Source organism: Danio rerio, chromosome 13, assembly GCF_052040795.2.
Source record: "Danio rerio strain M-AB ecotype USA chromosome 13, GRCz13ab, whole genome shotgun sequence".
Lineage (NCBI taxonomy): Eukaryota > Metazoa > Chordata > Actinopteri > Cypriniformes > Danionidae > Danio > Danio rerio.
Genome location: NC_141033.1, coordinates 4,704,213 through 4,728,002, shown reverse-complemented (window position 1 = coordinate 4,728,002; position 23,790 = coordinate 4,704,213). Strand labels below are relative to the sequence as shown.

The 23,790-nt window shown below is 35.6% G+C and overlaps 1 protein-coding gene across 2 annotated transcripts in view; it reads left to right on the top strand.

Annotated features, from left to right (window-relative positions):
- Nucleotides 1-23,790, top strand: part of mcu (mitochondrial calcium uniporter) — a 130,767-nt gene that overhangs the window by 97,705 nt on the left and 9,272 nt on the right. For both annotated transcript variants that reach the window (XR_015505438.1, NM_001077325.1), the window contains 4 exon segments: nt 5,473-5,533; nt 18,469-18,639; nt 23,087-23,191; nt 23,285-23,445. Coding sequence is in view for 1 of the 2 variants with exons in the window: in NM_001077325.1 (NP_001070793.1) it covers nt 5,473-5,533; nt 18,469-18,639; nt 23,087-23,191; nt 23,285-23,445 (498 nt within the window). In the remaining variant the exon portion in view is untranslated.

Here is a 23,790-nt window from a genome sequence, read left to right as displayed (position 1 = left end):
CATATGTGTAGTTCTTTAGCAATCTGCCAATTATGGATTGCTGGTGATCGTAACATAGTGACAAACCTGCTTTTTCACAATTGCCCAATAGTCCTGTCAGCATGGAAGTTAAATTCTCCACTGCCGTGCTGATAACGGAACTCTATATGAAAATGAATGTAATACAAATGCGTCAGCTGTTGTTTTGTAAGTGAACTTTAAACAGCGAAATGGACAACGACAATATACTTGTTATTAAGACTCCTTTCTTCTGATAGTGCTCGCTTAGTCAGCTATAGAGAAACTGCCAGTAAAACCCAGGTATAAAGTTTTCACACAGGTGAATGACTCATGATGTAGTGTTGTTGTGTTATGTTATGGCTTTGGAAAACAGTTAGCTTGTGGGAGGGATGTGCGTTTTCAATGCTATCCGGCTAATGTAAGCATTTTTCCAGATCTCCTACTGCATCTTTAATACCACATAATTTCCAAAAACTTTATGTATGTACATAATATTTAAATGAACTGTTCACACAAAAATTGTCATAATTTACCTACTTCTGTTGTGTTGTCTTTTTTTATTTTTTATAAAGTAAAATACGTTGGGTACATTTTGTTGCACAGTTCAGGAGACAAATTCACTAGATGGCGCTGTCTACATTTTTGTGAATTATGAAATTCGTTACTTATTGTATGCTTAAACATTACAGATACACATCCTTTTTGTACAAGTCTACAAGAAGGTGGGACTTGTACAGATTACCTAGTGGACTACTTACCTAAACACAACCAATAGTGCTTTCAAAAACGCACTTTCAAAAAAGTGCCCTGCAGCTACATTGTTTTACCTTGATTTTACATTGCTTTCATTTGGTTTGTGGAAGCGTGCTTAACCAGACTCGAACCACAGAACTCTGCATCACAAGTACAACAACGCAGACAAAACTGACCACAGTAGAAATATTGTACTTAAGGAAATAGATATGAGGCAAATGCATTTGATTGTTTTGTTTTATTTAGCGTTAAAAGAACTGCTCTAAAATAAGCCTTCGTTCATCAGTAATGTGAAAAGGAACATAAGTTTTTGGCATCATACGGCGCTGTAATGTTTTTTTTTAAACCAAGAAATTGCAGTTAAACACATATTGTATTATACATATAAGTATTATATCTGTATTGATGTAAGTATTTGCAGCCTTATAAAAATGCAGGCTGAAGCACGTAATTCCAATGAGCCCAATTATCATATGGCTAAAGGATAAGGAAATTCAGTCAAGCTACTGCTTGATTCCAAGAGTTACTCTTAGTCCGGGATCTCAAGAAGTCTAATGATGACATGCTGGGATTTTCTATAAACTCGCAAGTTGTAACATCATAACTAGGCTAAGTTGTAACTTGTAAGCGTCTGCATCTGACATCTGCTCCTTTGTGCTTCATCTAAGCATGTAGGTCACAGTGTTACAGTAGACTGAATAATTTGCTTACATTGGGAATGAAAGGAGATGTTAAGAGCAAGTGTTTTTAGAGGAAATACACCTGGAGCAACTACTGTAAGTGCTCCAGGACAAACTGATAGGTCATAACTTGCTTCCCACTTAGTCCTTGTGCGAACCAACAACCGTCCCATTACGAGACCTGAGCTTTGACTGCTGCTCCAATGACTCGATGCTAGTAAGTCTGCTCTGTGTGTAAATGCCGTGGAGTGTTTTGGAGTGCCATCAGGTTAGTGGGGCAGTGTGTGCGTGTAGGTGGAGAGCCAGTGTGTAGATATGTGATGCGTAGGTGCAAATATCCAGAGATCTATTTCAGGAGGACATGGAACAGCTTCGAAAGCATTGCTGAGTCTGAATCAGAACTATTCGCCTCGACTCCCAAGTCTTGTTAAGGCAAGTCATTTCACTCGGCGGCCATCTTTGAAACACCTCTCGGGAAGTACGCTTGGACTTGGGCATGAGGAAACCTCAAACTCTCCAAAATTGTTTGCCAACCCTGCTGAAAAAAACAGCTTAAACCAGCCTAAGATGGTTGGCTGGTTTAAGCTGGTCAACCAGACTTGTTTTAGAGGGGTTTTGGACATTTCCAGGCTGGTTTCTAATCATTTCCATCCCCCAGCCTGACCAGCTAAGACCAGGCTGGAAATAATTAGAAACCAGCCTGGAAATGGCCAAAACTCCTCTAAAACCAGTCTGGTTGACCAGCTTAAACCAGCCAACCAGGCTTTTTCAGTAGGGAAGCTCACGATTATTTACGTTTCATATTAGGGATGATCAATAAAACTAAACAATGGTCTCTTTAGTTTAATTTCTAAATGTTTGGATCACACAAGAAACTCAAGTCTTGTCCAAGCCCCTACCCTGAAGAATCTTCAGTCTGTCTCGATCAATGAATAGCTCCTGTACTAGGAGGCAGGGCTTCATCTGCCATACTGACCGTTACACTTTTCCCCATTCAAAACTACACGAGTAACATGTCTTATGTATTCTATAGTCCTTGACACTAGTCGGACTCCAGGTGCATGCTGAAATGACCACTCGGCAAACCGTTTGTGCTCATAAGCATTGTGTAGTGCATATATCTCCTGAATTTCTGTCATCTTAATATAGAAACTGCATTCAGTTTGGTCAAAACTCCATTTCTCTCTGCCTTCTGTTTCTATATTTGTCTCGAGCCTTGTGGTGATTGTCCTTTCTAGAGGCACAGTGGAAATCGTGATGTATTTTCCCTGGATTCAAAACATGTGGTTCCCTTCTGGCTGCCTTTCACTTCAGAAACACCCAGCTGCCGGTTCCTGAAAGATGGATGGTTTTTCAGGCTTTAAGGTTGTTGCACACTGAATCTGAAATATATATATATATATATATATATATATATATATATATATATATATATATATATATATATATCTTAGTGAACTATTTATTCTCTCATGTTTTGACGATTGTTGCTGTTTACTTTATTGTGGAGTATGAACCTACGTCACCCTTGTCCATTATTGGATCTATTCCTAGTCTGTGTTGAAAATAAATACACAAAGTACTTAAGAGTTATTAACTTCGCATTCTCATGATTCAGTGGTTCTTGCGTTTTGAGGACTAAACATTCTGCGATCTCAGCTCGGTCTTACTTTGCTGTCAGGCAAGCCTGAACAAATGGGGTATGCCACAACTATTTAAACAGACTTGACTGTGCAAGAGAAACGTTTGTGTTGCTGTCCTGCTGAAAGGCTCATGCAACCCTGAACTAAATTTTCTGAGATTTCAACAGATTTGTGTGTGTTGAACATCAATTAAGACAACATTAGCATCTGTTAGCTTTAATTGTAGGGAATAACTTGCACATTTCGAGCTTTTTCCTTTATTTTCATCTTGAAAGCCAGTGTTGGGAAAGCTACTTGAAAAATGTAGTGAGCTAAGCTATTAGCTACTCTGCTTCAAATGTAGCTTAACTACACTTAAAGCTATCTTTTTGGAAATGTAACGAGCCAAGCTAAAAGCTACTTGGCAAAAGTAGCTAAACTACATCTAAGCTATTTTTGTAATTTTCATTTTTAAATCAAAGCTACTCAAATCCAAGTCAATCATATCTTAGTGATCATAAAACTGTCATAAGGCAGAATAGTTCAGTTCAATTATTTATTGTAAATAATAAGCTGTACTAAACAGAAACAAATTATAGTATACACAGCACAGTATATATATATATATATATATATATATATATATATATATATATATATATATATATATATATATATATATATATATATGTGTGTGTGTGTGTGTGTGTGTGTGTGTGTGTGTGTGTGTTTGTGTGTGTTTGTGTGTGTGTTAAACAGAGCAAGGGAATTTTACAGTATGTCTGATAATATTTTTTCTTATGGGAAAAAGTCTTATTTGTTTTACTTCGGCTAGAATAAAAACAGTTATTAATTTTGATAAAAACATTTTTGGGACAAAACTATTAGCCCCTTTAAGCTAATTTTTTTTCCCGATAGTCTACAGAACGAACCATCGTTATACAATAACTTGCCTAATTACCCTAACCTGCCTAGTTCACCTAACTAACCCAGTTGAGCCTTTAAATGTCACTTTAAGCTATATAAAAGTGTCTTGTAAAATATTATTTACTGTCATTATGGCAAAGATAAAATAAATCAGTTATTAGAAATAAGTTATTGAAACTTTTCTACTTAGAAATGTGCTGAAGCAATCTTCCCTCCATTAAACAGAAATTAGGGAAAAAAATAAACTGGCGCTAATAATTCAGGGGGGCTAATAATTCTGACTTCAACTGTGTGTGTGTATATATATATATATATATATATATATATATATATATATATATATATATATATATATATATATATATATATATATATATATACTCACACACACACACACACACACACAATTAAAATGTATATAGATATTTACAACTCTCCATTAATGAATTACACTACAAAATGTAGTATCATTATTAACTATCCTGAACTAATAGTAATTACCATAGCATAGTTTAGCCTTTACTCCTCTCCCTCAGTCATCTTTCAATCAAGCAATTTTCTCATGTCAACCCAATGATTGTTTGGCGACATCAACATCTGAGTGGATTCTTGAACAGTGGCCATTGTGTTCACATGCTTAATAGATATGACAGTGATTGGCTATAATGATCATCGGTTTACAAGACACTTGAGTCTTTGAAATCCACGTCTATCAGCTGATCTGAGGAATTTTATGTCACTTCAAAGTAGGTATGTGTGTAGAATATATGTAGAAAAATAAAAGTAGAAATATGCGTTGTTGTCGTTGAGTATCACAATAACAATATATCATACAATATCACATTTCCCTAGAAAAATGCCGTTTTTATTAGCTATATTTATAAATCGTTTATTTGTTTATTGATATTTCAATTAATAGTTTAAATTTATTTTTCAGATCTATGTAAATGTAATTGTATGTAATTCAGACTAAAAGATGTTTACGTTTAGTCTTTAAATCACTATCAGTAAAGAACTCTCGGTTCCCACCATCAGTGTTTATGGGTTTAGCTTTGGGCCGCTCCAGCCAATAGCAGAACAGCAGCTACTTGTGAGGCCTCATCTGATTGGTCAAGTTTAGATATAAACAACCAATACATAAATAAATGTAATTTGCGATAACAATACTTTCACAATATATTGTGCAGCCCTAGTGTAATATAAAATCTTGCCTTTCATCACGTGTTAGCTCAGATGTTTTGTCAGAGTCAGTATTGATGCCTGTCACTGACAGATGCCTGTGCTTATCTCCTTTTTCTCTCCTGTTTTTGCTCTGTCACACACACTACACTTTCTCCTTACAGCTTTCATCACCCATTTTAGTCACTTTTTTATTGTAATAAGTTTTTTTTTGTAATTCTCAGGTAGATTTAACCTGAAAGAAGAGCTGTTTAATGACTCTTTTTAATAAAGTTGAATATCAAATGACCTCTCCTTTTGTTTTATTATAGGGCTGGAAGGGCTCCCCCTCATGGCAGGTTCAAAGACTATTGTGTTCACCTGCTGCAGAAGGTGAGTCTTGATGATTTGTTTATTTAAACACATGCAAATACTTGCAAGGTTTTTGCATCACTGGAATGGTTTACAAACTAGAGCTTTGCTGTGACCCTGTCTACTTATAGACTTCAGAGACATGTTTTCATTTCAGTTTTCTCCGAAGGCATTTCAGAGAATTTTTTTTTTTAATATAGAGTTCAAAGCCTTGAACCAAACCAACAATATTGAACATTTACACAACAAATACTATTGGATTTAAAGTAAATATCTGAAAATCCTGAAGAGAAGATGCCATTAAGATCATAAATGTAAAGTACTTTAGTTATATCCGCTGTTTGTGTAATCAAATGTAATTTAGTCTGGGTTTTTATATCATTTATGTGATAATGTTAGTTTATACTACTTTAATAAATGGCCTAATAATAATTATTAGTAGTGGTGTAAAGAAACAAATTACAAATACTCAAACTATTGTAATTGAGTAGTTTTTCTCAGGAATTGTAAATTACCGAGTAGTTTTAATAATGTGTACTTTTACTTTCCCCTATTTTGTTTGCTGTACATTTTTAGTGCGATATTGGTACTTTTACTCCACGACTTTCCTTCAACCTGCAGTCACTACTTAATTTTTTTCTTGTCTATGGGGATTAGAAAAATCAGTCCTGGAAGTCCAATCAAACCACACATAGAAGGCAAATGGCATCATAATGAACTACCTCAAGACGATTTTAGCAGCAAACTGTTTGGAAGCATTAAAAGTATCCAAAAGAAGATGTCCAAAATCCTTACACGCAATGACCCAGAGACTGTTTAGATGCATGTCACTGATGAAAAGATGATGTTTATTTTACTTTATGTTGATCAAAACAACCAGCAGGCAAAAGATGTCAACATGACATCAAATTGACGTTGTACCTCAATGTTGTGGGGACGTTGCATTTTGTTTGGAAAATAAAATCGGGGTGATGTCAGAACTCAACATCAGGCCGACCTCAATGTCTAACATCCAACCTAAAATCAACATCTAATGATGTACAACTTGACGTTGTGTGGACGTTACCACTATGACATCTATCAGACATTAAATTTTGGTTGCCACACCTGATGAATAAATGTCAGTATTTGATGTCAATATGAAACCACATCTGTGGTTCGGTTCATTTGGTCTGGACCAAGGGCAACAAATGACAACAAACAAACAAATGGGTCGTTTTCACACCACACTGATTGCTTTGGTCCGAACCAGTTGAAAAGAACCAAAATGAAGTCATCTGACAAAACCCACATCACTCAATGGCCAGATGTTGTTGAACACATTTCCTAATCTGCTTTTCGATTGGTCAGAATTCACAGGCTGGAAAATTCCGATGGAAATCGCGCAAGTAAACAAACCGGCAGACACAAAATGTCACTTTTGACTACAGAGGGCAACTGCGCTGACTGATTATATCCCTGCGCATAGTACACTATATGGTCTGTACACATCACTTTAGACAAACTTTGCATTTCGAAAATGAAGCGCGGCTGCGGCTGATGTTTTAAGGCATTGCAAACGAAAAAGGCACATCACACGTCATTTCAGGAGGGGGCACGGAAATGATACCAATGATCCATCAAGTAATGCCCCCCCACCCTTTCTCTCTCTCTCTCTCTCTGTTGGTAAAGCGCTGTCAACAAATATTTTCCCTCCACATTGCATAATGCACAGCGCATCGGCCTACGGCAGCTGGATTACTCCAAAAAGGCGCAGTAGTTTTTGCGGTTGCATCTGTTTTAGTTCGGATCATATTCTCAACACAAGCAAACCACTCCAGGGTTAGTTTGAAAGCGTACCGAGACCACCTCTTCAAGGAGGTCTTGGTACGCTTTTTTGGTCTGCTTTTGGTGCGCACACGAGTACGATAGCTACATTCACACACCAAACAAACCGCACCAAGATAGCTACATTCACACACCCAAACAAACCGCACCAAGAGGGAAAACAAACTAGTGCGATTCAACCAGACTAAATAATGCAGGTGTGAAAGCACCCTAAGATGTTGGCTCAAGGTTGAATTTTGTTCACTTTCCAAAACAACCTAAAATTAAATGTCAATGTCATTTGACATAGTTATTAAAAATAACATTGTCCTTAGACAATGACTAGATTTTGAATTTTGGTCACCTGACGTCGACTTAAATCTAACCTGATATTAACATCTTATGATGTAGTGTGCCTGCTGAGCAATAACTAAATGCACTACAGAAGGTTACGTTTACACACATCCACAAATTACATGTAAATGCATCAGCTTTTTACAGCATAAAACTCAACACTTTTTAAATGTCTATTTTTTTACTCACACTTTGAGTTATATTTAAAACGGATGCTTTTACTCTACCTGCACTACATTTTTAGGCAAGTAATGGTACTTTAAGTATGATTTTTCAGTACTCTTTCCACCACTGATTATTACTAATAACAATTTTCTATTATTAATCTCAGTGTTTTTTTTTTTTGGCTGTTTGGTCAAACTACTTTTTGAAAATGATCTGCATCAACACAGCTGAGTTTTTTTCCACTTCTTTTTAGACAGATCAACAGTTCTTTGTTCCAGCTTCATTGTTTCGTTCAATCCACTTAAATTTGTAAAAACAATTAAGTTAACTTAATCGATTAGTGTTTGGACAACATGAAGGAATTGTATTGAACCCTGTCTTTTTTACAGTGCAATTCCCATTCCACCGTATTCTCAGAAGATCATTAAAGGAAAGCAGCAAAACTGGATTTAATTTTGTCAACAATGAAACCTAGCAACTAAACTGCAGAGATGCTTCAGTATGCCATTGTTCTGCAGGTTTACAGATTCTCCATAGAAAATTATTATATGCGGGTTTTCAACACCTGCTTCTGTAAACATTTGCTAAACAGGTTTTATCTTTATATGATGTTGGCAGTCAGAATCATAAACGCTTGATTTTTTTTCTCAAACTCATGATAAAATACCTTGTGCTCGGTATGTTTACATACTTGAAAACAAGCCAGTGGATGAGGTTAATTTTACCCAAATATTTTTTAAATATATAATGAAAGCTAAAATGGTTATTGTGCTTCGGTGACATTAGCGATTTCTGGAATACATGTATTGGACATTTATATGAACATCTGTACAACTTTAAGGTACATATTAACACTTTCAGTTGAAAAATGAATGCACACTTTATTGCCTCCGGCTTAGTCCCTTTATTCATCAGGGTTCACCACAGTGGATTGAAACGGTAACTTATCCAGCATATGTTTTACACAGCGGATGCCCTTCCAGCTCCAACCCAGTACTGGGAAACATTCATACACACTAATTTACGCACATACACTATGGCCAATTTAGTTCATTCAATTCTCCTATAGCGCATATGCTTGGACTGTGGTGGAAACCGGAGCACCAGGAGTAAACCCACACCAATACAGGGAGAACATGCAAACTCCACACAGAAATGCCAGCTGATCCAGCCAGGACTTGAACCAGCGATCTCCTTGCTGGCAAATCAAAACCCAAAACTACATGGCCCTGTGTGGAAAACACCTCTATTTTAAGTGATAACACACCTGAGATCAATTTCTCTAGCCACACCCAGGCCTGATTGCTTCCACACCTGTTTGCAATCAAGAAATCATTCAAATAGGACTTGCCTGATGACGTGAGGTAGACCAAAAGGTCCTCAAAAGCTTAGTTATCATGCTGAGATCCAAAGAAATTCCAAAACAAACAAAGGAATTGATTGCGATCATCTATAAGTAGTGGTAGAAGTACTTTGTAGACAAAGTTTTTTTCATGTCACCTCATACTTCATTTTCTCATTAAATCTTGACCAATCAAACGCTCTCTAGTATCTGACATGCCCTGCCCCCTTTTTATTTGATGCGCTTGAGCTTAACCACTCTCCCTGGCAGAGCTGTGATAAACATAAAACACTATTGGCTGCTTTTTAAAAAGGGGAGGAGCTACACTACGTCCCGTCCTCTTTTCGTTTTTCAGTTGAGATTACGTCAAACATCGAATAAAAAAATGCACACTCATGAGACCTGTAAGGCAATCCCAGCATAGCTCCTCCAAAGCATTGCTTGCAAGGGTTTGTGGGAAATGCAGTTTTGTTGTCACATCTACCCTTTATAATGCAGTATAGTAACTGTGACTGGATGGTTGATGGGGGTCAGTCTGTGTGAAGAGAGCAATGAATCTCTGTGACACGAAGACAAATTATACCCGGAAGGTCAGCAGAGGTGGAGACAACGAAAGGAGTATGAATGCAGTCTGTCAGCTCAGAGGGAGAGAGAGAGAGAGAAAGAGAGGGAGACAGAGAGTGATTTACTTTACCATGGATTTTAATAGCAGATCCTTTACAACAGCTGGATCATGACACGCTGCAGCAGAAACAACAAACCCTGAACCTTTTCCAATAACTGATTTCTTTTATCTTTGCCATGATGACAGTACAAAATATTTGAATAGATATTTATTAAGATACTACTATTTACTGGGTGAAAATTAAGGCCCTTAAAATGTATAAAACGTTTTAATCACGTTTGTACGAGGTCTTAAATTTTGTTCAATTATAATTATTTCTCAAGCTTGGTTTCTTATCTGAGTATTGTTGCACGACTGTGCTCCATTGATTTATTTAACTACAACTGTTTATTAAGTTAACGGTTTGATACTGATTAGAACTTAAAATGGCGATGAGGTTTTTTTTTTTAAATAATACAACAAAATAGTCTGAGAAGGTCTTTAAAAAGTCTTAAAGTATTGAAATTACCTTAAGGATACCTGCAAATATCCTGATTCAGCTTAAAAGTGATATTTAGGCCACATTTACACTGCACTGTTCAAGTGACTCAATTGCGAATTTAGTTTTTTTTTTTTTTCTCCCATGTGGCACAGATCAGATTTGGCCCATGTACGTGTAAGCAGGAACATATTACATGGATTCCGATTTACTCAAATCAGATTCAGGCCTTGTTCATATGTGCTAATTTATCTGATATGAATCGGATCTTTGTTCTTGTGTCTGCAGTGTAAGCATGTAGATCGGATTTTCACCAGTCAATGCGAGTCGCGCGTCATTAAAAACCATAGACATGTTAATATGCAGCTGTCAAACAATTTGGTGGGCAGGGAAAACCGCACTCCTACATCATGTTGCGGTGGGCCTGAAAATGGAATGGATTTGGATCCTATTTTACGTCAGGAAATTTTAAAAAGAGACTTCTTATTGTTTCTATCACTCCAATATAACTGTGGACACAACATACCTGCACACAGTTCTGTCCAAACAGCACAAAAGATGATTAGCATCATTGGTGCCCCTGAAGATCCTATTTTAAAAGCCAATAGTAGTGGGAATGCCTTCTCATACGTTTTTGCTAATGGAAATTTATACAGGAAAACGTTATGCCGGAAAGGCTTTTATACTGAAAAGAACCCCTGAAGGCTTTGCTTTTTGTTGCTGCAATAAATAAATCAGTAACAGATGTTTGTCTCTCATCAATTATTTTTTACCTTAAACTTTAAATTTCGCATGAACCGGAAGCTGAGACCATTTATTTTTCTTAGTGTGACGCTGATCCTTGAGAAACAGAATATTAAAAGAGAAAGCAGTGGGCCTGGCTTGTTTTTCTTTCTACTGTGATCTGATTGGATGTCGTAAAGGAGGCATTTCATTCAGAAAGAACTGGAAGAGGGTTTGTGGAAAGTTATCACAACCTAACAGACTCCTCCTCCTACTCACCATTTCTGTTTGTTTTTGGAGGGGCGTGGCTAAGTATGTTAACTCCGCCCATCACCTCAGACAGCCCTAATCTGACAGTTACCTGGAAACAAACAGGAAGTGAATTTTCAGATTATATTTAAAGATTGCAAGGGCAAACATTTTAAATTATCTTAATGACATGCACAGATAAATTGTTCACCACAAAACTAGCCATGTGAGCTAACAAAGTCATTTGTCTAGTCGTGATTTCATTTGTATTTCAAGTTTCTTTTTGCTTTTAACAGAGAGGGAGTAAAACCAGACAACACCATTAAAAATAAGGACAGATTTAATGAGTGATTTATATAAATGTCCTTCTCAATATTAAAACTGCTCAGACATTTTGATTGTTGTATATAAATCACTCATCAAATTACTTTCCAAGAAATTGTCCAATAGGCGATATAAGTGGGTTGTGTCTTTTTAACACACACTTTACACACACACACACACACACACACACACACACACACACACACACACACACACACACACACACTGTTATTAAAACTGATGATATATTGAGGGATCATTAAAGTAAACCATCTGAATGAACCAATTATCTCAAATAATTCAGACTTCCCTGAAAGCCATCCTGAATGAAAATGAGACCCCGGAGTCTGTTTTATTTAATGTTTTATTGTCCATTTGGATTTAGAGTTCCACTTTTAATGGTTTAATTGAATTGTAATAATAAATGTAAAATTTAAAAAAAATCCGTTTTAATTTTTCAGAAACCTCTTTTTTTCTGTATTCTGGGTTTCCTAAATGAATACAAATGAACAAATTAAGTCCTTGAACATGCATTCCATGCAGTCAAGTAAATTTTTAACAATTTATTTAATTATTTATTAAAGACCTGCATGAATTATGAAGAAAACAATATTTTAGTAATCATTTTGTTATCATTATTATGAAGTAAAAGAAGATTTAATTAAATTAGAGTCTTTTATGTGCTTTAATATTTATGAGAAATAACTAAGATGTGTGAGGACAGCTACTTTTAATATACTGTTGCAATTGTTTTACAGCAATTTCTGTTTTCATCACTGTCCTCTTTCCATGTTTTTATCATAGTATTTTACTTAATTTGTTCATTTTACCTGTCAATCATGTTTATGACAGATTTATGACATATTATATTATGTCTTGACACACTGCAAAAACATTATTATTTCTTGTTTTAAGAAATAATATGCCAAAATTAAGGGAATTTTTCCTTCAAACAAGCAAAATAATCTGCCAATGGGGAACGCAAAATAATCTTGTTTTTTCCTTTTGACATTATTTTTCTTATGCCATTGGCAGAATATTTTGCTTGTTTTAAGGAAAAACTCACTTAATTTTGACACATTATTTCTTAAAAGAAGACAATATGTTTGGCTTGTCTAAGAAATGCTCCTTTATTAAAAATGTTGAGATATTTTGACTAGAAACAGGAAACGAAAATCCAAGAAAAGCATTTTTAGCAGTGTAATGTCAAGTTGTCCCCACAAGGACATCTCAGTGTTATCTTTGCATTTAAAATGGCGAGTGATTGACGCTTAATGACAGTTGTCATGCATTAAATCTCATTCGTACATGTTTATGAATGTTTCATGACAGTCTTATGACCATCCCTTTAAGTAAAGTGTTATCATTTAAATCTCTGAACATCTTTTTATAACTTCTAAAACGCTTCTACTTGCATCATTTGTCATTGTTCAGCTCTGAAGTCTGTGGAAACGTGGGCAGAAAGAAAGTGAATCAAAGGACTTTTGATGTTAAAATAGGTTTTCATTAATATCATCTTAAATTCAAATTGTACATTAATATAGATGTTATTTAGCTCTGTAGGTATACATGGAAGTTATAAAGAACAGATATTATTAAAGCGATAGCTCAGCCCAAATTTAAATTCTGTCATCATTTACTCACTCTTAACTTGTTTCAAACAATTATGAGCGTCTTCTGTCGAACACAAGAAGATATTTTGAAAATGCTGTAAACCTTTAAGCATAGACTTGCATAGCATTTGTTTTTCTTAAACTGGAAGGCTTGGTTACAGCTTTTTTTTATAATATCCTCTTTTGTATTCAACAGAAGTAACTCAATGGTTTGAAACCATTTGAGGGAAAGTAAATATGTTCATTTTTGAGTGAACTATGCCTTTAAAGTCATTTAATCACTCGTGTCTAAAGTCAATAGGTGATTTAGAAGTACCCCCTTGCTGAAAAATCCAGCTTAAACCAGCTTAGGCTGGTTGGCTGGTTTTAGAGGGGTTTTGGCCATTTCCAGGCTGGTTTCCAGCCATTTCCAGCCTGGTCTTAGCTGGTCAGGCTGGGAGATGACCAGCTAAAACCAGCTTGACCAGCCTAGCCAGGCTGGTAAGCCCAGCCAAAACCAGCTATGTCCAGCTTAAACCAGGCTGGTCAAGCTGGTTTTAGCTGGATTTAGCTGGTCATTTTCCAGCCTGACCAGCTAAGACCAGGCTGGAAATAGCTGGAAACCAGTCTGGAAATGGCCAAAACCCCTCTTAAACCAGCCTGGTTGACCAGCTAAAACCAGACAACCAGCCTAGGCTGGTTTAAGCTGGATTTTTCAGCAGGCTGGATTTTAAAATAGGTAAAGGACTATGGATTGTAGTATGTAAGAAAGTAAATGTCTTTTGTTTAGCTCTGAAATCAGTGTAAATGTTGGCATGAGGTGGAATCATATTCTTTTAAAATGATAAAATGGGGTTATAAAAAGAAATAGTTCACCCAAAACTGAAAATTCTGTCATAATTTATGCACTGTTCTCTCATCACAAACATGTTTGAGTAGATTTCTTCTGTTAAATGCAAAAGAAGATATTTTAAAAAATGATGAAAAACCTGTAACTATTGATTTCCATAGTATTTGTTTTTCCTATACTCTGGAAGTCAATGGTTACAGGTTTTCAGCTTTTTTGTAATATCCCCTTTTATGTTCAACAGAAGAAATAAACCCATAAAAGTTTGAAACCACTTGAGAGAGAGTAAATAGTAAGTAAATGTTCATTTTTCAGTGAACTATTCTTTTAAAGTCATTTAATCACTCGTCTCTAAAGTCAAAAGGTGATTTAGAAGTACACTGGATTTTAAAATAAGTAAAGTACTGTAGATTGTAGTATGCGTAAGAATGTAAATGTCTTTTGTTTAGCTCTGAATTCAGTGTAAATGTTGCCATGGGGTGGAATCATATCCCTCTAAATGATAAAATGGGCTTATTAAAGGCATAGTTCACCCAAAACTGAAAATTCTGTCATAATTTATGCACCGTTCTCTCATCACAAACCTGTTCGAGTACATTTCTTCTGGTAAATGCAAAAGAAAACATTTTAAAAAATGATGAAAAACCTGTAACCATTGATTTCCATAGTATTTGTTTTTCCTATACTCTGGAAGTCAATGGTTACAGGTTTTCAGCTTTTTTTGTAATATCTTGTAATTTGTTCAACAGAAGAAAGAAACACAAAAGTTTAAAACCATTTGAGAGTAAATAGTGAGCAAATGTTAATTTTTGAGTGAAATGTTCCTTTAATGAAGTCATTTAATCACTCGTTTCTAAAGTCAAAAGGTTATTTATTAGTACCCTTGATTTTAAAATAAGTACTGTAGATTGTAGTATGTAAGAAAGTAAATGTCTTTTGTTTAGCTCTGAAATCAGTGTAAATGTTGGCATGAGGTGTAATCATATTCTTTTTAAAATGATAAAATGGGCTTATTAAAGAAATAGTTCACCCAAAACTGGAAATTCTGTCATCATTTACTCATCACAAAACTTTCTTCTGTTGAACCCAAAAGAAGATATTTCCAAAAATGGAAATTTACTAGAGGTAAATTGTTTCAAACCTTAAGGAATGTATTCATTCTGTTGAACACAATAGAAGATGTTTTGAAAAATGCTGAAAAACCTGTAACTGTTGACTTTATATTAGGTTAAACAAATACTGTGGAACTCAATTGTTACCTATTTCTAACATTTTTTAAAACATCTTCTATCTTGTTCAACAAAATAAAGAAAGGTTTGCAACAACTTACGTTGAGCAAATTCCCATTTTTGGGTGAACTGTACCCTTAAGGCCATACTTATCTTGGCTATTTCAACATTTTGTTTTTAAGTCAATAGAAACAGGAAGAATAGTAGTAAAGCCTGACCATAAGAGCTCAGAACGACACCTTAAACTACTCAATTCTGTATTATCCAGACTTCAGACCTCATCACGACCCCCTCAGACTCATTAAACAGAGCGACTGCAGTAATGAAGAACTATATAAATGAGACAAATGTGGAGCTCTGGATGCGAACTGTAGTCTACCATCGACGGGACAGAGGCAGGAGACACTGAGAGTAAACTGTCACAGCGTCCTAAATGGCTCACTATACACCATGTGCACTTACACACTTAACAGCACAGTACATGAAATGAACACGAACCGGAAATTCGAACCGTTTCCCAGAGGACGTTTGACGGCGGCCAAAACAGTGAAACAAACGACCAATGTAACGTTACATAAATGACGATGTTCAGTGGGGGACATAGCGTCTACTCACTCCACTGGGAAGGGTTTCCTGTTTGCTCAAGAATTCGCATTCATAAGTTTATCAGCTGGACGACGGTTATGATACTGCAGTAGTGTGAGGAATTCTCCCATCGACAGGGCGCTTTGGTTAACCTTTACTGTCATTACAATACTGCCCCCTGCTGGACATCCTCTCACACTCTTAAGCAGTCAGAATCTTGCTTTCCTAAAGTTTGATGGACTTGCTTGTTTTATGTTTGTTTGTTTGTTTGTTTTTTCAGGCAGAACTAATTGCTGCAGCACTGTAAACAACCATGCTGAAAAAAACACTTAAATCTGGGGTGCTTTCTGAAAACAATTGTTAGCCAACTTAGGTCGCAAGTTGTGTCGTTACAAACATAGTTTGATGATTTGGCATTTCCTAAAGCCGTCATTCCAATGAATATTTGCAAACTTCTATGCTTGCAACTACACATCTGGAGCTGCAGTTAGAAACATAGTTCCTGGCTGTGCTCTATTCCCAGTTATCCCCCCTATGGCCTATTCCTATCAAACATTCTAACATTTAAACTTGAAATGTTTTTTTAAGGCATTAAGGTCATCACTCTTAGGTGTAATTTGCTTTTAAAGTATTTTCACAGTTCAGTTTTAGCGATCTTCATGTTTACAATTGCACTCCCTTTGCAGTGCCCTTAGAAAACATTAATGTCATTTTGAACACAGCCGTTGCTCATGACGAAAGCTATAGGTGACCTATTATTTAAAAGCGGAATTAATGTTACATCTTAAAGCGTATGAAAACAAAAAACACAGCATACGTTAATGCTTTTAATTTATAGTAGGTTATTTATTAAGTGTCTGTACTGTATATGACATAGGCCTGTTGGTTAGAACGTTTCTGCAGTGGTTTACTTGTCTCAAATTGTAAAAAAAGACAAAAAGACAAAAATAAATAAACAATATCCTACCTAATAATAATATTAATCATCATAATCATTCATTCATTCATTTTCTTGTCGGCTTAGTCCCTTTATTAATCCAGGGTCGCCACAGCGGAATAAACCACCAACTTATCCAGCAAGTTTTTACGCAGCTGATGCCCTTCCAGCCGCAACCCATCACTGTGAAACGTCATAATCATCATCAATAATATTATTAATATTATTAATAAAGTTGGATTTTTTCATTTCTTAATAAATAATAAAAATTGCATATTCTTAATAAAGTCTCATCATTTGTTAATTTATATATTTATATGATTTATATATGAGATTAGAATACGTGTTAGCTTTTGTAAGTGATTTTATGTTAATTTAGAATAGAATATGTAATGTTCTCATTAATATTTGTAAAGGAAACACAGGCCCTATATGTGCCGTACACATATATATATATATATATATATTAATTAATTAATATGGAGAATGTGTGCATGTTTTTACCGAAACTAATATTGGATTTTTTCATGTATGTGCGCGTAAAACAATATAATTTGCTCAAATAAATGATGGGGTTCTTCTCTAAAGAAGTTGTTACTCCGCCCCTTTTATAGCATCATTATGGATGTTTTATGTCATAACTAATGTGGTTCAAAGGATGAATCTCCGACAGGGAAGCTACAGATTTGGAAAACACTCGTCACTACATCATTCTTTTTCCAAACGATGCATCATACTAAATTAGTTCAGCCACTGGTTACGTCGTTATTTGAAAACGCACCCCTGGTTGACTGGTTGTAGCTGGTCGACCAACCTGGGTTTCAGCCATTTCCAACCTTGTCTTAGCTGGTTAGGCTGGAAAATGACCAGCCATTTCCAACCTGGCAAGGACCAGCAAAGACCAGGCTGGACATTGTTGGAAACCAGCTTGGAATGGCCAAAACCCCTCTGAAACTAGGCTAGTCGACCAGCTGAAACCAGCCTACACGCAAAACAAAATATCTTTGCTGCTTGTTCAAACTTCTTAAAAACGAGCCGAATCAACATAATCCTTGAGCTTTTTGGAGGACAACTTAACACCTACATTTGTAAAAACAATAAAGATAACTTCATTGATTTGTGTTGGGACAACATGAAGGAATTGTGTAAAGCCCTGCATTTTTTACAGTGTAGGCTGGTTTAAGCTGGGGGTTTTTCAGCACACTGTTACAATTCATGTTTCCCTTAATGAACTGTAGCTCCCCAATGCCAGCAGCACTCATGCAACCCCACATTATGACTGTCCCACCACCATGTTTAATGGTAGGCAAGACACTTGTATTTGCACTCCTCACCTGGTTGCTACCACACACACTTGACACCATCTGAACCAAACAGGTTTATCTTGGTCTCATCAGACCTCAGGACATGGTTCCAGTAATCCTGCTCCTTAGTTTGCATGTCTCTTAACTCAAATGCTATCTGGTGACACGTAAGACAGTGTAACACTAATGAGTGTCTGTGTATCAATATAGTATTGATGCGGAAAATATTGCAATATATTAGTGGATCAAAATTGTCCTTGGACAAGACAGGGTGTTGGTCTGTAGATTTCGGTTTCTAGGTTTTGATCCGCTTCAAATGTTGACAACTATATAATGCTGTATCGAGATTTCTCCTTTATTTACTAATGATTTTTTTTCTGGGTTGTGTGTCTACAGATGTCTCAGTGGTGTATCAGAACGGATTGCCGGTGATTTCTGTACGTCTGCCGTCTCGACGAGAGCGCTGTCAGTTCACCCTCAAACCTCTGAGTGACACGGTGGGTGTTTTCCTTCAGCAGCTGCAGGCGGAGGACAGAGGCATCGATAGAGTCACCATCTACTCTGCAGGTACAGTAAATCTCTGAAACGGCCATGTATTCAGTGTTTCAGAGTGCAAATATAGATCCAAGCACAACAGTGGCAGGGTGAACTGTCTCTTTAAAACTCAGTTTGATTTGTCAGTTGTTAGCCCCAGCAATATGATATCATCACAATAATTGTGGCATGATACAATATTATTGTGATTATTAAGTACATTGTGAATTAATTTAAAAAATTGCTTTGTGATGTTTTCAGTCTTTACGGTCATTTTTTGTAAAGTGTAAAATATGTTGCTCCGGGTAGGTTTCATTGCACATTTGAGAATAAAGGGCGCTGTCAACATTTTATTTTTCCTGTAAAAATGCGTCATATTTTTGTGGAAATATGGTTATTATTATTATTATCAGTATTATATTATTATTATTATTATTATTATTATTATTATTATTATTATTATTATTATTATTATCAGTATTATATTATTATTATTATCATCATAATTCTTATTATTATTAGTAGTAGTATTATTATCATTATCATCATAATTCTTATTATTAATATTATTATTATTATTTTTATTATTATTATCATCAGTATTATATTATTATTATTATTATTATTATTATTATTATTATTATTATTATTATTATCATCATCATAATTCTTATTATCATTATTATTATTAGTATTATCATAATAATAATAATAATAATAATAATAATAATTGTTGTTATTATTATTATTATCATTATTATTGTTATTATTTTTATCATTATCATTATTATCATCATTATTATTATATTATTATTATCATCATCATTATAATAAGATTAAGATTAATAATAATTATAATAATAATAATTATTAATTAATAATAATTATAATAATAATAATTATTATTATTAAATAATATATCGTGAAATACTTTTAAATGTTTTACTTGTAATGTCCTTGACAGAATTTTATATGAAGTTCAAAAGAACAGAATTAATTTGAACACATCTATGAAAGCTGAATCTGTAAAATTTGTGACATTTTTAATCTTTACTGACACATTAATTTAATATGTCTCATTTTCATAAAAAACAAGCAAGCAAAAACAGACCCTCAGAAGCAGAAACAGACCCTCGGCTTCGTTGCATGTTTCAGATGACAAATTTACTAGAGGGTGCTGTCTATATTTTCTTTTTCCTGTAAAAATGCTTAATACTTTGGTGGAAAATGTTTATTATTATTATTATTATTAATATTATATCATTATTGTGGTAATACTTTTCAAAGTGTCACTTTTAATGTTATAGACAGAATTAATTAACACTAACATATATTTGAAATCTGAAAAGCTTTGTGATGTTTTCAGTCTTTATCACATTATTGTATAACATAAATGTATAACTGTATAACTTTAACTGAAAAGTTATTAGTTATTAAAGTTATTAGTAGGGCCAGACAGAATCTGCGCACATTTTTGGATGATTTTGGGGAGCATGGTAACCATAAACTTAATATATGAAATGAAAAACATGATAATTTTTACCTTTTATTTAATGTTTGTGATGTAAATAAGATCCAGTTATTTGGTAAACAAACTAGTCTCTCATATAATATATCTATTAATAGACAGAAAATATTACTTTACAAACTATATTGTAAATAAATCGAATGAACATTTTCATGTTAGCCAATATTATTACTGAAATGAACTTATAAACTGAATAAATATAAATGTACGCACATTTACACAAGTAAATAAATAGACTCTGATGGGCTGACAATCTATGTAAATCTGCAAATTTATGCGCTGCAGATTCCGTGTGGGGCTGGTTATTTGTAACTAATAACCTTAACTTTTCATATTTGGACTGTTCTGCATTAATGTGCACCTTTTGTTAAGCTGATTATTGTGAAAAGCACTATACAAATAAACTTGAATGTGATCAATATAAAAATCGCAGGTTTTCTTATCAGAGTTGTTTCCATATTTAAGGATTGCTGCACATTCAACTTTTAGAAATCCTACATACTTAAGCCAATCAGAGGACGACTGAAGTGTTTCCAGAAAAGCATGCCATATGCTTAGCCACAGGTCTCAGCTGAGGCTAGTTTAACTGCAATCCTCTCAGAGAAATGGTTGGATAATACAAGAGCCAATCTAAATGCTCATCACAAAGGTTTCCTGCTGTGTTAGTATGCTCCTCAAGACTCCCTTCTCTAGTCTGATGTGAAACCGAGTGAGGTAAAGAAGGCGGATAACATCTTTCACTCTTCTCATAGGCAAGAGAAAGCTCGAGTGTCTCTCACACGGGAATAATTGAGCTTGAAACGGAGCAGATATGCAGGCTGCACAGAACAAATGATACTTGCTCCCCATTTAGATTAGAAGATGTACTATCAATTAAACTATTGGGATTAAGCCGCACGTTCATCTGAGATTTGTGGATTGCACTACAAAGGAAACAGCTAATGACCTATATTTGAATTTCATTTTGCCCCAAGAGATGGGAACAATTGATTTGTTTCCTAGAAAAATGCTAAATTAATTTATCATTAAAGGAATAGGATCATTGGAAAATGTGTGGTTCAGTCTACAATTTTGTGAAACCTTAAAAAGGTACTTAAAATCTAAAAAATGTTCACAGATTGATATTTCTGATCCCATAACTCTGTGTTTAGTTGATTGGAAAATATAAACAGATGTTTTAATATAATGTGAAAAGTATTGATAGTGCTTAACTTTTTCCACATTTTTTTGATGTTACAGCCTTATTTAAAAATAGATTACAGTCATTTATTTCCTCAAAATTCTACACACAACCCCCCATAATAACAATGTGAAAAAAGAGTTTTTGAAATTGTTGCAAATGCATTAAAAATATAAAACCTGACAAATCACATGTACATCAGTATTCACAGCTTTTGCTCAATACTTTGTTGATGCGCCTTTGGCCGCAAGTACAGCCTTTTTAAATATAATGCCACAAGTTTGGCACACCTGTCTTGGGAATCTTTGCCCGTTCCTCTTTGCAGTACCTCTCAAGCTCAATCAGGTTGGATGGGAAGCGACGGTGTACAGCCATTTTCAGATCTCTCCAGAGATGCTCAATATGATTTAGTTCTGGGCTCTGGCTGGGCCACTTAAGAACATTCACCCAGTTGTTGTGAAGCCACTCCATTGATATTTTAGCGGTGTGCTTTGGGTCATTGTCCTGCTGGAAGATAAACCGTTGTCCCAGTCTGAGATCAAGAGCACTCTGAAGCAAGTTTTCATTCAGGACGTCTCTGTACAGTGCTGCCTTAATTTTTCCCTCTATCCTGACTAATCTTCTAGTTCCTGCTGCTGAAAAACATCCCCACAGCATGATGCCAACACCACCATGCTTCACTGTAAGGGAGATATTAGCCTGGTGATGAGCGGTGAATGGTTTCTCCAAGCGTTACGCCTGGCATTCACTATAAAGAGTTAAATTTTAGTCTTGTCAGACCAAAGAATTTAGTTTCTGATGGTCTGAGAGTCCTTCAGATGCTTTATGGCAAATCCCAGGTGGGGAGCGGCTTCTGTCTGGCCACTCTACCATACAGGCCTGATTGGTGGATTGCTGCACAGATGGTTGTTCTTCTGTAAGGTTATCCTCTCTTCACAGAAGAACGCTGGAGCTCAGACAGCGTGACCAGTGGTTTATTGATCACCTCCCAGACTAAGGCCCTTCTCCCCCGATCACTCAGCTTAGATGGCCCACCAGCTCTAGGAAGAGATCTGGTGGTTCCAAACATCTTCCAGTTACGGTTAATAGAAGCCATGGTGCTCATTGGAACTTTCAGAGCAGCAGAAATGTTTCCGTAACCTTCCCCAGCCTTGTGCCTCAAGACAATCCTGTCTCGGAGGTCTACAGACAATTCCTTTGTCTTCATGCTTGGTTTGTGCTTTGACATGCACTGTCAACCCTGGGCCCTTATATAGACAGGTGTCTTTTTAGATAATGTCCAATCAGCTGAATTTACCACAGGTGAACTCTAATTAAGCTGTTGAAACATTTGAAGAATGATCAGTGGAAACAGAATGTACCTGAGCTCAATTTAGAGCTTCACGGCAAAGGCTGTGAAAACTGACGTACATGTGATCTCTTAGGTTTTTTTATTTTTAATAAATTTGCAAAAATTTCAAAAACTCTTTTTTCACATCGTCATTATGGAGTATTGTGTGTAGAATGTTGAGGAAATGAATGAATTTAATACAGTTTGGAATAAGGCTGTAACATAAAAAAAATGTGGAAAAAGTGAAGCTCTATGAATACTTTCTGGATGCACTGTATACTTTCTCTGAATTAATCTTTTATTTACTGCAAATGTCACATCCATATTGCTGAAAATGCCTAAATATAAAAATAAGTAGGTGAAATCATGGTGACTTTAACAGACTGCACGGTTTTATGCACTTCTAATTTCCCACAATCTCTCTCTCTCTCACTGTTTGTAGATGGAGCAAGAATAGCGTCCTCAACAGGGATTGACATTTTACTTATGGACAACTTTAAGCTAGTCATTAATGACACCTCATACCTGGTGCAGCCCCCCAGGAGAGGTAAGCGTGCGCTGTTGCATTGTGGGTCATTGGGGGGGTAAGATTTTACAGAGGCCCAGAGGAGCTTTTGATATTTTGTTGACATTTGGTTAGATCTGTTACCGCACGAGGACGGCGAGCGGCTGAACGATGTCAAGATTTTGGTTCAGCAGCTCTACACCACCCTGCGTATAGAGGAGCATCAGCTCAACAAAGAGAGAGAGCTGATTGGACGACTGGAGGACCTCAACTCTCAGCTCCAGCCCTTGGAGAAGGTGTGTTGTTTAGGTGATATGTATGTGGGCTCACATGGAATCTTTAGCCCATCATTGAGTCAATTTATTTACAAATGTGCATTCAACTGTATGTGTTGCAATGAAAGCTAAATTAAATGAGAGATATATTCATTACAAGTAATTTTTTGTAATCTTTTTTTTTTTTTTTTTTTTTTGATCAAGCAATGTTACAATAGTTAAGAAAAGTTCAAATGGATGCAAACGAGCAACAGCGTGAGAAAGCAGAACTCCCATGATTCATTTCCCTGTCAAAGAAAATGAGGAAGTTAATGTTACCGTAAGCAGTTTCCCTGCTCTGTGTGATTCTCCTCTGCCCACATGCTG